This window comes from Homarus americanus, unplaced genomic scaffold (assembly GCF_018991925.1).
Source record: "Homarus americanus isolate GMGI-L3 unplaced genomic scaffold, GMGI_Hamer_2.0 scaffold12274, whole genome shotgun sequence".
In the NCBI taxonomy this organism is placed as follows: Eukaryota; Metazoa; Arthropoda; class Malacostraca; order Decapoda; family Nephropidae; genus Homarus; species Homarus americanus.
The window spans coordinates 349,583-364,786 of NW_024722384.1; the positions used below are offsets into that span (position 1 = coordinate 349,583).

At 36.4% G+C, this 15,204-nt stretch overlaps 1 protein-coding gene across 1 annotated transcript in view; it reads left to right on the plus strand.

Annotated features, from left to right (window-relative positions):
• The window catches only part of LOC121862733 (zinc finger protein 91-like), a 29,514-nt gene extending 15,264 nt beyond the window's left edge, over positions 1-14,250 (plus strand). Inside the window, exons 5-13 of the mRNA XM_042361050.1 lie at positions 862-1,059; positions 4,166-4,335; positions 5,898-5,987; positions 7,164-7,307; positions 7,927-8,034; positions 10,117-10,281; positions 10,568-10,676; positions 11,754-11,989; positions 12,306-14,250. Of these exons, the coding sequence (XP_042216984.1) occupies positions 862-1,059; positions 4,166-4,335; positions 5,898-5,987; positions 7,164-7,307; positions 7,927-8,034; positions 10,117-10,281; positions 10,568-10,676; positions 11,754-11,989; positions 12,306-13,604 (2,519 nt within the window). The 3' untranslated portion in view covers positions 13,605-14,250. The remainder of the gene's footprint in view (positions 1-861; positions 1,060-4,165; positions 4,336-5,897; positions 5,988-7,163; positions 7,308-7,926; positions 8,035-10,116; positions 10,282-10,567; positions 10,677-11,753; positions 11,990-12,305) is intronic.
• The last annotated feature ends 954 nt before the right edge of the window (positions 14,251-15,204 follow it).

Below are 15,204 nucleotides of genomic sequence, written 5' to 3' on the forward strand. Positions count from 1 at the left end.
ACCCCTTACTTTACTTTATCTCTCTCGTTACTTGTCACTTACCACTAACATCTCAAGGTCTCATTTAGCTCAGTCATGTCAATATTGTTATTATTGTTCATTCTGAATACGTATTTTTCTGGCTAAATTCCCCAGTACTTGCCAATGGTGCGAATGTGATTATTGTTCCTTATATGAACGAAAAGTACATTGCTTTCAGATGCTGTTCTAATATTATACTTGTGCTGTTTTATTCTAGGTTGCAATGCTTTCCCAGTCTGACCTACATAATTTCCATTACAACAATTGCTACATGGAATGTAGTAAGCACTTCCATTTCCAATGAATGTTGGGCTATTCTTATATATATATATATATATATATATATATATATATATATATATATATATATATATATATATATATATATATATATATATATATATATATATATATATATATATACTGTATATAAATTAAAACCATGATGCAAATGATGAAAATTTAATGAATATATGAAGGTTTTTTTTAGTTTAACAAATTTATTGACAAAACTTGTAGTACAGTTTGCCTATTCTGAGTATTTAGAGTTATAAAGTATACTCCTGTATTAGATGTACTGTATATAGTAAATAAAAGATCTTGGCAACATTGTGCAAACTACAGTATTGCCAAAGGCTCATGGCCACAGTGTATAAATCAAAATTACCGTATGGCATTGTAAAACTCTGTATCAAGCGACTGTACAATTATAGTACTTATATCACATATTATATTTTTATATATGGTGAATTTGGCATTATATATAAGAGATTGGCGGTAGAATAGGGCGAGTTAAGGGTGTAGGTGCGCTTGACGCTGCTCCTCCATCTTGGTGTTGTTGAGGCTGTGGTGCTGCGCGCTGTTACCAAGCCAAGATGGCTGACAATTTACACGACGATGATGGATTGCACGACGTCAAGCCCAACTTTGGGTATTGGTTTGACGTTGAAGAGGCCACGAGACAAGTTTCCCTTTATGAGGAAAAAACTGGCACGAGATTCGGTTTCCAGAGGGAGGACGCAAACTTCGGTACAGGCAGTGAGTCGCACCCTATACCCCATCCATCTTACAGATAGGATAACGACGTACAAAGTTCTATATCAGTCCATGCAATGCATTTTAGAAGGTGATTTACTTAAATACACATTAGGACTGCAAGAGGATAAAGTTGGGATGTTTTTCAATGGTTGACATTTACAGTTGTTGCTAAAATGACGGAGGTAATAAGAGGTAGAGGTCATTCGGCAGAGTTGGGTGTGGGAACACTGTTTCCTGGTCCTTCCAGCCCTCGTATTATATCATTTTACTATGTTATGTCCACCAGCAGAGTTTATTATGTGGGCAGCTTTTAATGCGGTAATGGATTGATATTCACTTGTATTTAATGAAGCAAACGAGCTGTGTATATCCTTAAAGTATATTAGTCGCCTCGGCCAAGAGTTCTCTCCCTCTTGGTGTAAATACTCTAAAGTCTGGGATACTTAGACACACGTTGTTATATTCAGTCAATGGCTCCAGCTCTACAGTTAATGACTTATGGCTGTGGTGATGGCAGAAGAGGCAGTTATCATAACACTGAATAGGTGTATCTATATGAGCCTTCCATATCCTGTGTAAATGTTCAGGCAAACTATTATGTTCAAACAGCATAGTAAGAATATAAACATCAAAACAAATAATGCATCGTCCTGTTTAGCCAGTTGGGGTATGCCCATTACGTCACCAACCCGTTTCGTCACCGCGTTCATTCCCATCAATATATACACGAAAATAACTGTTGCATGGGATAGACAATAATAAAAAACACCTTTTTAATACTCCTGCAATCATCTCACTTAAACAATAATTATGTGAAAGACTAAAGTTTACTCATGCAAGCATGGAAGAAGACTGGCAACTTATATTAGGAAATTAGAAGTTGTGATATTTTTCTTTTTATTCATCCCACAGCTTCCAGAGACTGACTTGTTTGTCATGATTTTTTTTTGTGTGTACGGTTTTAGCTTGTGCTCGGTAACTATTCGTGTAAAATAATAACTTACAATTTGTCACAAATACTAGCGACTGTTAGTGGTGACAAAACGGATTTGATATTAGTGACGAAATGGGTTTTTGGTGACGAACCGGGTTGGTGACAAGAGGTTTTTAATTTTATTCAGGTTCGTTGGACGAATTTACACTGGCCTTGCTGAACCGTATTTTTAGGTTAATAATGTAACCCTACAGAGGGAGAGTTATCTGCATGGTTCATCTGAACTGTACTGTACGTATCTTGAGTAGGAGTGTGAAGAAAAAAGGTTAAAAGGTGTAGAAAAGGGTGACCACCAGAAGTTGTTTGTTGATTTTCTTGACTTTTGCTATGCTAGTTGTTTTGATGATTTAATGTTTATTAAAAGAAACGACAACTTTCTATTATGATTTTAAATTTGTTAGGATTTTTTTATTTACTCTATCCCGCTTCACAATTCTCCTTCCGGCACCATTTTTGTTGTTTATCTCGCTGAGTCCCTTTTCAAGAGACGTTTCCTAAATAATGGTGAACGCTTCCACGTTTTCCTCCTCTCCATTACTGATGTATGTCAACCTCAATATTAAGGTAAGTTGTTTAATACATAAATTAACACAATAATGCATATAACCTAATAGAACCTGACCTAACAAACCCATAGGTTGGGTATGTTTGGTCAGGTTCTATGCATTATCGTTATCATATTTGTGTTTAATATCATGATTGTGTAGAAAACATTTCAACCAATTCGGACAATTCCTTCTGGTGGTCACCCTTTTCTACACCTTTACCGAAAAAAATGTAAAATTTTAGGGAATCTGAGTAACACCAAGATATTTTCTTGAGTGGTGTGTTTTTGGTATCACTTAATGACAGGGTCCCTGTTAACCAGCTACTGATAATAGTCTAGATAACTGACTAGTGGGAAGGACCCACTATAGGAAAATTGGGTGAATTTATAGTAGTACACCGGTCTTTCTCTCGCTGTTTTTAATATGTATTTCGGAATGTTTAGACAATTCTAAGACATTTTTCTTCTATGATATTTCTGCCGGAAATTAAGGATAACCGAGATATTAAATTTTCAATATCATTAGATTTCCTCAGTCACATATTGTGTAGAAGAAATCTTGTTTCTTACCTATGGAGTAACAATAAATGGTTAGAGGAATTATAACTTTCCTATGTTTGTATATTTAAATTTTTGTTCCCAGAGTAAATACAGTTTGCCAATGTACAGAGGCCACCATTTTTATGGCTAAACTGTTGACACGCTTGCCACTGAGGGATCCTAACTCTTAAGACACCTTCCCAGCAAACTGTCCATACAAACTGTGTATAAGAAAATAACACCCTAACCAACCTATCTAACAAAACTAATTAATACATGCAGTAATACAAAATACTGTACTAATACTGCAGTAATTGCTATGAAACATCAATAAAAAAATTCAAAAGATGCTTTTTTTTAATAGAAGCATTAGGAAAGTTGTACTGTAATTCCTCCAACCAATTATTGATATCTGAGGTACGAAACAAGTTCTCTTGTGCATGGCTTGTGTGTGCTCTTCAATTTACCCTTTTGATGATAAAATTTATGTGCAACACGAGTTGTTTCGATAGTGACCATAAGGTGAATGTCTCTGAATATTCTCGTAGGTGCCAGAAAGATGTTGATAAGTGGATAAAGGTAATAGCAAAGAAGAAAAGGAATGTGAGTCGGGTGTACAGTATGTCAGCACGTAGAGTATACAAAGTGATTGCTGCTTTTTTTTATGGGTATAAGTGATACTCTGTCAAAATGGACAATATTTTTATTATACTCTTTTATGTGCTGTCAGTGCTATTAATTATGCTAAGCTTTGATTTTTTTATGAGTGATTAATAATACACATAATTATTGTTAATAGTAATAGTAGTATGAAATTTTATACATTTTCCCCATGGATATTCATAAAATATTACCTTAACACTACAAAATAAGACAAATGAGATGAAAATTTATACAGATTTGCTTGAGTTATGAACAGAGAAAGGTACAAAATTTTCAAATTTGTTTTTCTCAAAATTTATATTGTGCATGCTTGCCATTCTTATGCTCAATGCCTCATGTAACCTTACTCATTTGACTTACAGCTTTAAACAATGAAGACTGTCGCATACAGTGGGAAGAGAATGAAAAATACCAAGGAGAACGGTTAGTTTTTGATGGTGTCCCATTCGTTGTTTTGGGAACCAGACATCTTGGTTGTCAATATGGTATAAGAAATGCAGTGAAGAAAGACAAATACATAGAATGGAGAAAGGTTAGTACGGTACTGTAAATTTTTATATTGTATTATAATAGTTAACGGTAGTGACAGTATTGATGTACGTACAGTGTATAAGAGAACATAGATCTCTTGAATCTTAGGAACCCTTGCTTATTTCAATGGATGATAAACCCCTAATTCTAACCTAACTGCGCCATTTAGCATTAAGGTGTTACATCAGGGTGAAATAAGTGGGGGATCCTAATCTTCACTAGATCTGAGGACTCTTTAGACCCGGTATTCATTCCCTATTTTTCACAAAGCACCAATGGATTTGTGATAGTCTGGCACTGCTCTTCTACAATGCTTAAAATCGTACTCACGAGCATCAGTTCTAAGAATGTTTTTAATCATTGGTAAAGAGCACTGCCAGACTATTGAGGAGCACAGTGGTACTCACAAGCAACAGGTGGGGAACTCCTCTTTTATTCAATAGCTGAAAGCATTGTTTAATTACAATGATATCCCTGTTAGCCGGAACAATTGGTGCAGAGCACTTCCGGGAATAAGAGATTTCCAGGTAATGAGACGACTCTCTCAACGCCGGAAAAAAATCCCTCAACCCCGGAATTTTCTGGGTTACGGAAAAATATTCTCAGAAGTTCCAGAAATTGCCCATTATGTCATCTCTCGAACCCGGAAAAATATCCCTCGCTCCCGGAATTTTCGGGGTAACGGAAAAATTTACTCGGAATTTCCAGAAAATGCCCCTGATTTTCATCTATCAAACCCGGAAAAAACTCCTCCATCCCCGGAGTTTTCCGGGCAACGGGAAAATTATCTTGGAAATTTCCAGAAAATGTACCCCTTGGAAAATCGTTCCCAAAGCCGGAATTTTCCGGAAAATCTAGCTTTGGGAACGATTTTACGAGAAAATTTCAATTCCTGCTATCGGAAAGTTCCAGATTTGAGGGATTCCGGCTAACAGAGATATTACTGTATTAGGTTTTGGATAAAGAGTCGAGATTATGAAATGTGGTTATGATGGATGGTTTTCAGCGTAGTATATTAGAATGGCTGTACATTATTGTTTTTAAGTAAGTAGGTAAAGGGAGATAAATGTAGAGATTGTTTAATGTATTAATGAAAGAGAACTAAAGATAATGTACACTCGGTAAAAAATGTATCGTTCATGAGAGCTCCGATGAATTTCAAATTGAACAATCCACAAGGAGGGCTACCAATGCGAGGTATGCCTCATGGGCCTTTATCAAAAGCCTTCTTTCATGGTGTTATTTTGTTTTGCACAAGAATTGTAAAGATAAGTTTTTACTGAGTGTACCTACAATACACTGGAAGCCCCTAATTCTTTCTCCACTAATTTGAAGTATAATACCAGCTTATTTATACTATTCAATCTGTGTTGATTAATTTCTGAACATATCTATGAACTGTATATTCATCTATGAACTATGTATTTATTTGTTAAGTATTTATAATGCTGTTTGTCCAGTTTGTGTAATTGTTGTACAGAATGTAAGTTGTGGCCCCATTGATCCTAAGTCTCTTACCATTGTCTCTATGTATTGAAACACATGTTGCTAATTAATCAACAGGAGCATGTTGGACACAACAGCCCACCCAGGAGAGGTAGCTGCCCTGCTAAAGTCATCTTAAAGGAAGTCATCAAATTTCCTGATTACAAAGTAGGTATTATTTTCATATATTGCAGTATGCAGTGAGTAAAAGAATATTGCAGTGAATGGAGAGTTATTGTAAATATTGGAGAAGCTCACATCAAAATCCTAGGGAGGTCCATGAACGGGCTTTTGGAACCGGTATGTTTAACTTTATTTATCTATTTATTTATTTACAGTATATTTATCGATCTATCTTGGAGTCATTTTTATCCAAAGTTTGCATGCTGTTTTATTGAGAGCAGGATTGGCAAAATCCATTGTTTTTTATTTTGTATTTTAACCCAAGAACCATTGGTTTAATGTTTTTTTAAATTCTATTACTGTACTGTATATGGGTTTCAATATGCTATTAATCATAAACATTACATTCAGGATAATTAAGCAATCTTTTATACTTTTTCCATCTAAAAAAAATCAATGTGAAAAGGCAAATTTGAAAAACTAAGTTTAAGTTCCATCTTAATGAATGGACAAAACTATTCTATTTACAGTTGAAAGTTTTAAAGAATTTATTTAAGTACAGTTGGAGAGGGAGAGAGAGAGATGCCATTTATATTTTGAACAACCACTGGGATTTAACATATCCTTGTCTAATACCAACATTTATTTCAAATGTTTCACTTTCTTTCCAATATACTCTTACTGTTGCCCTGCTCTTCTCATAGAATGCTTTTACTGCATTTAATAGCCTACCTCCCACCCCATGCACTTGTAATGCCTCCCACAATGCTTTTTCTATTCACTTTATCATAAGCCTTTTCCAAATCTACTATAACTCGTTTGTGTTTCAGCACTTGGGGTCGTACCATGTATTTTGTTTAAATTTAATACAAAAGTACTACTTCACATGCTAATTAAGGATCTGGGTTCACAGTTTATAATATCAAGTAATAAGTTCTAATTAATGACCCTTGAATTAGTTAAAGATATTTAAAATATTTAAAAAGTCAGTGCTCTATTAGTCCTGCTCAGTTCATATCCCATGGAGGAGGAGTTGAAGGAGTTATTAACTGAGCATATGAAGAATATTATTTCCAGTGTTACATGGAATTTCAAGATGCTTTGAACTAACTTCTTATATTTTGAAGACATTTTGGCCAACTGATTTGGATATAATTTGTTTTTTTCTTAATTATAATTCTTATTGATTGTGTTGTGTTAATTGATAAGTAAACTTTATAGATTGATGCCAACACTAACTATGAGAAGAAGAAGTGGTCTAAAGTGATTCGGGATGATCTAGTGATGGGGACGGCTCACCCTCAGCAAAGGATTTACGTTGAACTTCCCGACAGTGAAGCACACGTTCACTCTGTCTTATTAAAGGTATAATCAAATTTGTTTTTAAATATTGTAAAGATTTTTATAGTAAAATTGTAAATGATAAACATTGTTATATTATTAAATTCTTACGTAAAGATATATATGGTAAATGATTTTATTTAAGAATGTGAAAATTAATCCCTGTAAATGTTGCTGAGATTTTAAGTTGTCCTGTACTAAAATCATTATTAGTTGGCCTTCATAATAAGTTGCCCTTACACAAAATGCACATTTTCCAACACACTTAGGGATTAGTTAGTTATTTTCCTTGGGTTTTGCCTTATAATAGTTGTCTCTAGCCTGTGAGTGTCTCTCCCCACAGGACCATGTATGTTTAGAATGTAGACTGTGTTGTAGTCACCATTCATCATTGTCCTGTGTGGTGCTTATTTGATTTGCCATTCAATGTGTTGATATAATTATTATGTTCTTCAAACTACAGTACGGTATTGTGCTGTACTCGTATTTTTACAGTAATAGGAATTAGTATCTTAATATGGCTATTGTTGGTACTTTTATACCCAAGCTATTTTTTCATTCATTCAAGATTTCACATGAGACAGGTCTTATTGGGTAAGCTATTCAATATTGGATTTTTTTTATGTACAGTATATAATTGCAGAAAGTAAGTGAAGATACTGTAAGCAGACCTAACCCACTTCACTGTTTGATCTGCAATGGGAAACTGTTAACATCTGCCAGATCTGCTGTTACTCTGTTTTCTGAAGAGGTAAGAATCTGTCATTATCATTAGGGTGGAGGTGATGTTGGGTTATATGAAGTGGCAGAGTTGAACCAGAGAAATATATGTGCTGCTGTTAAAAAGCAATACTATAGCCTTACAGGTACATATCTAGAATCTAATGACAATTAGAATCTCCCGCTTATTTCTCCAGAGGATGAAACGCCTTATGCTAACCTAATCAAACCAAACCTAACATCACTTAATCTAACCTAACCCAATTGGGTTTTAATTTTCATGAGATCCCATATCTATTGCAGCAGTAGAATGAATGAATGCAAATGAAGGAAGACTGTATGTACAGTGAACCCTCACTTTACGTGGTCAATTGAACACACGGCGGCCCGCGTAAAGTGAGAAACGCGGAAAGTGAACAACATTACATATGGGATTAATTGAAATAGAGACCGGGCCGACCCACAAACTCCACTTTTTCAGACACAATACCTACGTTGTAGTAAAAATAACTTCTTAATTTTATGATGGTATGCACACACAATTAATAATTAAGAGAAATATCAATAATATTAGGTTTTTTAACACTTGCATTAGTAGAAAAGATGGCTGGGCACACGGGGATGGGGGGTTGGTTCCGAGGCAGAGGGCAGATTATTGGCCCTCACCTGTATCACTTGTATCAATTGTATCACTATCCACCACAGAGGCTTGCAGGGCCTCTTTGTCAAACCCCTCAAAGTCCATATAAGTCCATATCCTCACTATCATTATCACTATCACTGACTTGGGCCGACTGTGGTGGGTGGCGGGTGAAGAACTCGGTAATGTTTTGATGACTGGGCGACCTTGTGCGCACCCTGCTCGCGCCGCTCTCCGCGTAAAAGGGTACACACACCGCGGAAAGTGAGCTTTCCGGTTTCGGCAGGGTACCGCGTAAACGTGGAAACGCATAAGGTGAAACCGTGTAAAGCGGGGGTTTACTGTATGTGTTCATGTGTTTGCTCTTGTTTCCAGTCTCCCTGCTTTATAGTGTGACAAACCAAGGAGGAGGGAGAAAAAATTTGATCTTACTTTCTTGATATTATTCCCTGGACCTTATGGAAGGTGAGCACTGTAGCATAACTCATGTTACTGTAGCCAGGTTGTGGGTAATAACAGAAAAATGAGAGGCCCCATTGTTCTTAATTTGGATTGCATGAAGATTAGGCACTTTGTTTCAACTGATGATTAAACACCTTTACAGGGAATGCTGCCCGGGGAGGCTAATATTAGGGTGTTTGAGTACTAAGTAAAATAAGCTGAAGCGCCTAATCTTCATGTGATCCTTTAATTCTTGCCACCCAGCTCTGAAGCAAGAAGGAGAATGCTTGAATGAGAAAAATATTTAAATATGGAAGAAGATAGTATATGGAGGTGTTGTGGCATGTAGAAAATTGATAGTGTACCAAAAGTTACCTTAAGCCACAGAAATATTAAGGATTTCCTGGAGTGGAGAAAGGCAAGAGATTGATTCAAGAAGAAATTTGGTATGAGACACAAATGTTTTTGATATGAATAATTGTTAAGTATAGGAGTGATCTTAAATACCGTTGAACTGTTGTCATCCCATAATGACCCATAGATTGTTGTACTACTGTAATTGGAATAAAAGTTTCACTTCAGTTTTTGTATATTAAGTGACTTCATAATTATACTGTATGTGATAATTGGCTCTTACAGTGGCTGGCACATTTTTTGAGATGTGGCAACTCTGTGGAATGCTAATCTTGCATACTTAGCCTGGCTACTATTGTGAGGTTCCTTAGGGCCATTCTGGGAGTTTTAGTATGATCTAAACAAACACAGAGGTGCCACATCTCATAAAGGGTATAAAGGCAGGTGACTGTACAGTACATTTCTAACTCAGATATAATGTCATTTGTAATCACTTCACAGCAATACACCTTATTTATTGTCATTGGTATTTCTTGGTCTTCAAAATTACATTAGAAATTGACAGTGAGGTGACAGAAAAGATGTAACTTTTTTTTTACTGTAATGAGTGGGTGAATTAGATTATTGTATACAGTATATTTAAAGATAAAGGGATAATACTCTTGTGTTTTCCCCCAGGCACGAACATCTCATCGCCAGCTAGAGTTACATTCTGTCCTGAGTGATATTATTGACCAAGAACTAGAAGAAGAAATGTTGCACTCCAGCATTGTGTGCAGCAAGTGCTTTAACCTCATAGATGATATAGATTCTCTTGAAGAACAATTGGTTAATAAGAAACAGGTATGTAGTAATTAGTAAAAAGATAGCAATAGTATTGATGCTCCCATTTCATATACCTATTTTTGTCCCTCCACCACTGACCAAAGAAATTTACTGTATATATACTGTACATATATACATACATATACATACATACATACATACATATATACATACATATACATACATACATACATACATACATACATACATATATACATACATATACATACATACATACATACATACATACATATATACATATATACATATACTGTATATATACAGGGTATATATATTTTTTCAGATGGTTGCTAACAGATATAAGAGAACAGTTGCTGAAATCAACCAGAGTCCAGAATCTCCAGCGAGTTTCATGTTAGATGATGATGACTTTGCAGATGCCGCACCATTTGGTAAGACTGATGCAACTATCAAGGGGTTTAAAGTTGGCAATATATTGAATTTAGTGCCTGTATATGTGTGTAATTAAAGGGAATGCAATGCTTGGCTGGACCTAGCAACAAGCCCGCATGAGAACTCCATTGTATTTTATTCTTTCCTCTCCATTTTAATTTTTTATCTTATTTTCTGTTTTTCATTTCCTCTTCTACTGGTTTAAAATTTATATACTTTCCTTTTAAAATAAATAAATACATATGTGACAATTTAAACACATATTCCCATAATTTTTTCTTTCCCTTAGCTGGGATGGAGGGTAGCATAGTGAGGAGTTATCTTGTGAATGATAAGGCATGTAGAAGAGGTAGGGTAGTGGGGAGAGCCTCTCTGTTTGAGTTTGTTGACTGGGGCAAGGAAGGGGAAATAGGGTGAGAGAAGAAGAGGTAGGGGGAAGGGGGATGACAGTGGGGGGAGATTGTTGCTAATTGGCCATCATAGTTAAGGGAGGAACAAGGGTGAGTATATACACCAAGCTGTTTCCCAGGCTTAAGCATTAGCATGCAAGCCATGGGGCATTATGATGCTGACTGTGGCATCACCGTATATTTCCACTGGTGCTCCATGACGTCCAGGTTGGCATCATCACACACAAGGGATTAAGTCATGGCTGCATGTTTCCAGTTCGCTTTGTTTCTTAGTGTACTTAACAAGTGCAATACAGTACTCTATTCCTACACAAAATTCTGGCCAGTTTAAATTTTTTGTTAAAGGATCTGCAGGCTGTTGTTAGAATAAACATTAGGGTTATATGGTATTTGCTTTCTACTTTAAAAGTTTAGTTGCGTTCAACTAACTTGTTAAATTTTAGCCTTTTGTTATCCATATGAAAGTAAAAGTTTCATGCTTACCCAAATTGTATACAGTATATTGTACCTACTGTATTATCTAAGAGACTCACTCACAGGACACATTAGACATATATAGTATTTTGTAGGTGTAGTTTGTACCTTTTGTCATGCAACTAGAATAGATAAGAATAACTTATTTTTATGTGAAAGTGTGTGTCTTAGGATTGGTGCTTTTGTATCTAGGTAAAAGAAAGGGTCGAGGACGAGGTCGTGGAAGACCGCCAGGTCGTCCTCGTGGGAGAGGAAGAGGACGCCCTCGTGGACGACCAAAAGGAAGTGCTCCAATAAAGTCACCAGAAAAGTGCATAGTGAAATTAGAATTAGAACCAGCTGATGATAATGGTCTCGAGAATGTTACTTTCTTCTCAGCCTTGAAGTCCCCACCTTCTCTGAAGACTATTAAGAAGGAGGATATTATGGTCAGTATAGTTCATAATAATTGGCAAAAATATGTACAATATAAACATTACTTACTGCACTATATTAGGTTGTGAATGAATTGAAAAGGTTTACCTTCCAAAAGTTAAGACTTTTAAACTAATTGTATTGGGCCTTTTGTGTCTTAAACTTCATGGTTAAGGATTTAGTAAAACAAATTCTCTGTACTGGGGTAAACTTCTTTATTTTTTCATGGATGAATAACTTTTAACCTCCCAATAATATTCCCTTTTTATTTGAGGATTTTGTACTCCCTGATCCTTCCCACACAAAACTAGCATGCTTTATCCTTTACAGAGTGACCTAGAAACCCCGGATCACCAACAGAAAACTGAAAATATAGAGGATACAGGAACAAATGTAGATGATATGATTGATGAGGTTAGTGGAGCGGACATGCCACTAGTAGATGGAGATGTTGCCGTGGAAATCCAGGGTGATGTTTTGGAAGTTGTTGAGGAAGTGTTAGAAGAGGAGGTGAAGCAAGGGAAGAGATTTTCTTGTTCAGAATGTGAGAAGCAGTTTCTTACCAAAGCTGCTGTGAGAAACCACATTAAAGTTCATAATCGTCTAGATTCATATGACTGTGAGGAATGTGAGAAATCATTTGCAACCAAATATCGTCTAAAAGCTCACTTGAAAACTCATATTGATAGGGATAGACCTCATAAGTGTAGAGTTTGCAATAAATCCTTTTATACACGTTATCATCTGAATACGCACATGAGATCCCATGAAGGAGTAAGAAATTTTGTTTGTGAACTATGTGGCAAGGCCTTGTCCACACAAAAGACCCTGGAGCTTCATGCACTGACTCACACTGGTGAGAAGCCATTCCAATGTGAGATCTGTGGTTCTACTTTTAGGCAGAGAAGTAACCTGCTCACGCATATCAAAGCAACACATTATCAAGAAAAGAATTATCATTGTCAGATGTGTCAAAAATCTTTTGTAAGAAAGAGGCTTTTAGTTTATCACATGAATAGTGTTCACACTGGCCAAAGGCCATACAAGTGTGAACTGTGTAATGCTAGCTTTGTGTACCCACATTATTACAAGAGGCATTTACGAAAACACACTGGAATCAAGCCACACAAATGTAATGTTTGTGGTAAGACTTTTGCTTCAAGGGAAAACCGTAATGCTCACATGTTCATACACTCTGACAAAAAGCCATACGAATGCAAAATCTGTGGGGCAGGTTTCATGCGAAAGCCATTGTGTGTGTCACATTTGGCAAATCATGGCCACACTGAAAATGCCGAGGACTATATACTTTTTAATTCTCCGAGCCTACTAGTTGGTGGCCACGAAGAATTGATAGTAGCTGAAGATGAGGAAGCAGCGCGTGCTGTTCATGCAGTCAGGATGGCTGAAGAAACCAGTGCACAAGAAACAATAGTAGCAGAATCAACACAGATAATGCGTGATACAAAAGTAGTGAAGGTTATGTCTAGACCTGTACATATTATTGAGGCGGATGACACTACTCGATATGTTATTCATTCAGGAGACCGTGTGAGGGATGAAAACATGGAGCACTTTTTTGCTGCTTTACAAGGTCAAGTTGTTGAGGTGCGTACAGAGGACTTCTAGTATGTACAGTGTTTGTTTTCCTTTGATTAATTGTATTGGTTTTAAACGCAGTGCACATTATTGCACGTCTTCTTTGTATACAGTAATCTTGGAGTATTTTTGCAGGTGTAGCCATCATAACGCCCATTTGTATACAAACTCCTTAACTTTCTTTATTTTACATCAGCTCTTGCAGTAGTTTAACATCTGCCTTTTGTCTTTCTCTCCATAAATCCACAACTCATCAGTCCTGACAGCACACCATCTCTTATATACATTTCACTTATTACATACTTACAAGCCATTTGTTGCTACAATGCAGAATAACCAAAATCATGAGGAACACAAACTCTCCCTTCATATACTGCAAGTCTGTCACTAACTCTGACTGCTACAACATATGTGCTTTGTTTTGATGTTCTCCTTCCACAACAAGACTCCAAGACACCTATTTCAATGATCCCTGTTGCTTTCTACAGCTCAGTAGCATATTTATTCACTCCTATCTTCATTCATTATTTTCATTACTGTAATATTGTTTCTGTTATTTAAGACTTTACAGTATCTCAGTATTAATTCATATCACTTGTTAAATGTTATTAAGTACTAAGTTTGTATGTTCATAAAAAAATGTTGACTTATCATTTGTTGTAAATTAAATAAAGATATTGACACTATGAAAGAATAATTTGTATATATTGTAATTCCTATCATCCAAAGAACATCTGAGGAAAAATGAATAACATCGAACAACACCTTCTGGTGTTAGCCATCTGCTTCAGCATTACCAGATATTAGAGGGAAGGTTAAAGGTAAGGTTCACCCTTCCCTTTAACCTTATGACAATTTATGTCATTTTACTCCTAAGCTGACAATTGTGTCACTTTTTCCTACATTTTCCTTTCTGCCTCATTAATAATGTCCAAACTCGCCCAAAATAAAACTTGTATGTTTTACAATCAACTCAATACATCACACATGTATTTATGGAAATTTAATGTACAGTACATTTAAATTTATTAATCCAGCGTAAAGGCAGTTCAAGGATAACAGGTATTGTAAGCCCAAGAACACGCCCTTATCTCATGCCTATAACTGAATTCCTGAGTTTCTACGACAGTGATACACCTAAACAGATGCCCAATAAATTAAATGAATTACCGAAAGATTTTATGATACAGTATGTAACCACAATGAAATGGTAAGAATGACTAATAATAAAGGCAAAACATACACACCTGTGTACTCTTAAAAAGATGAGGTGAAGGTGACCTAATTGAAGTTTATAAACATCACGGAGGGCTCTACTCACTCGAGTATCCATACCTTATCTGGCAGACACCCGCCCTACAAGGAGTCACAGCTCAAGATTGAAGAAGCCAAAAGTCCAGATAACTGTGAAGGCAGCTGCTGTGCTGGCCAGCTGCTGTGCTGGACTCTACCTGGGACTGCCATTACTGGACGAATGCAAAATGTACTACAAAACAATGAAGTTTTTAGGGTGATGCCGCTTGTAGAAGGGCCCCAAGGGGCGCCGTCGCCCCTGCAAAGGCACCCACTGCCACTAGCAGGGCCGATAGCAGCGCCGCCGGCCCTAGGAGGGCCCATAGGGGCGCCGCAG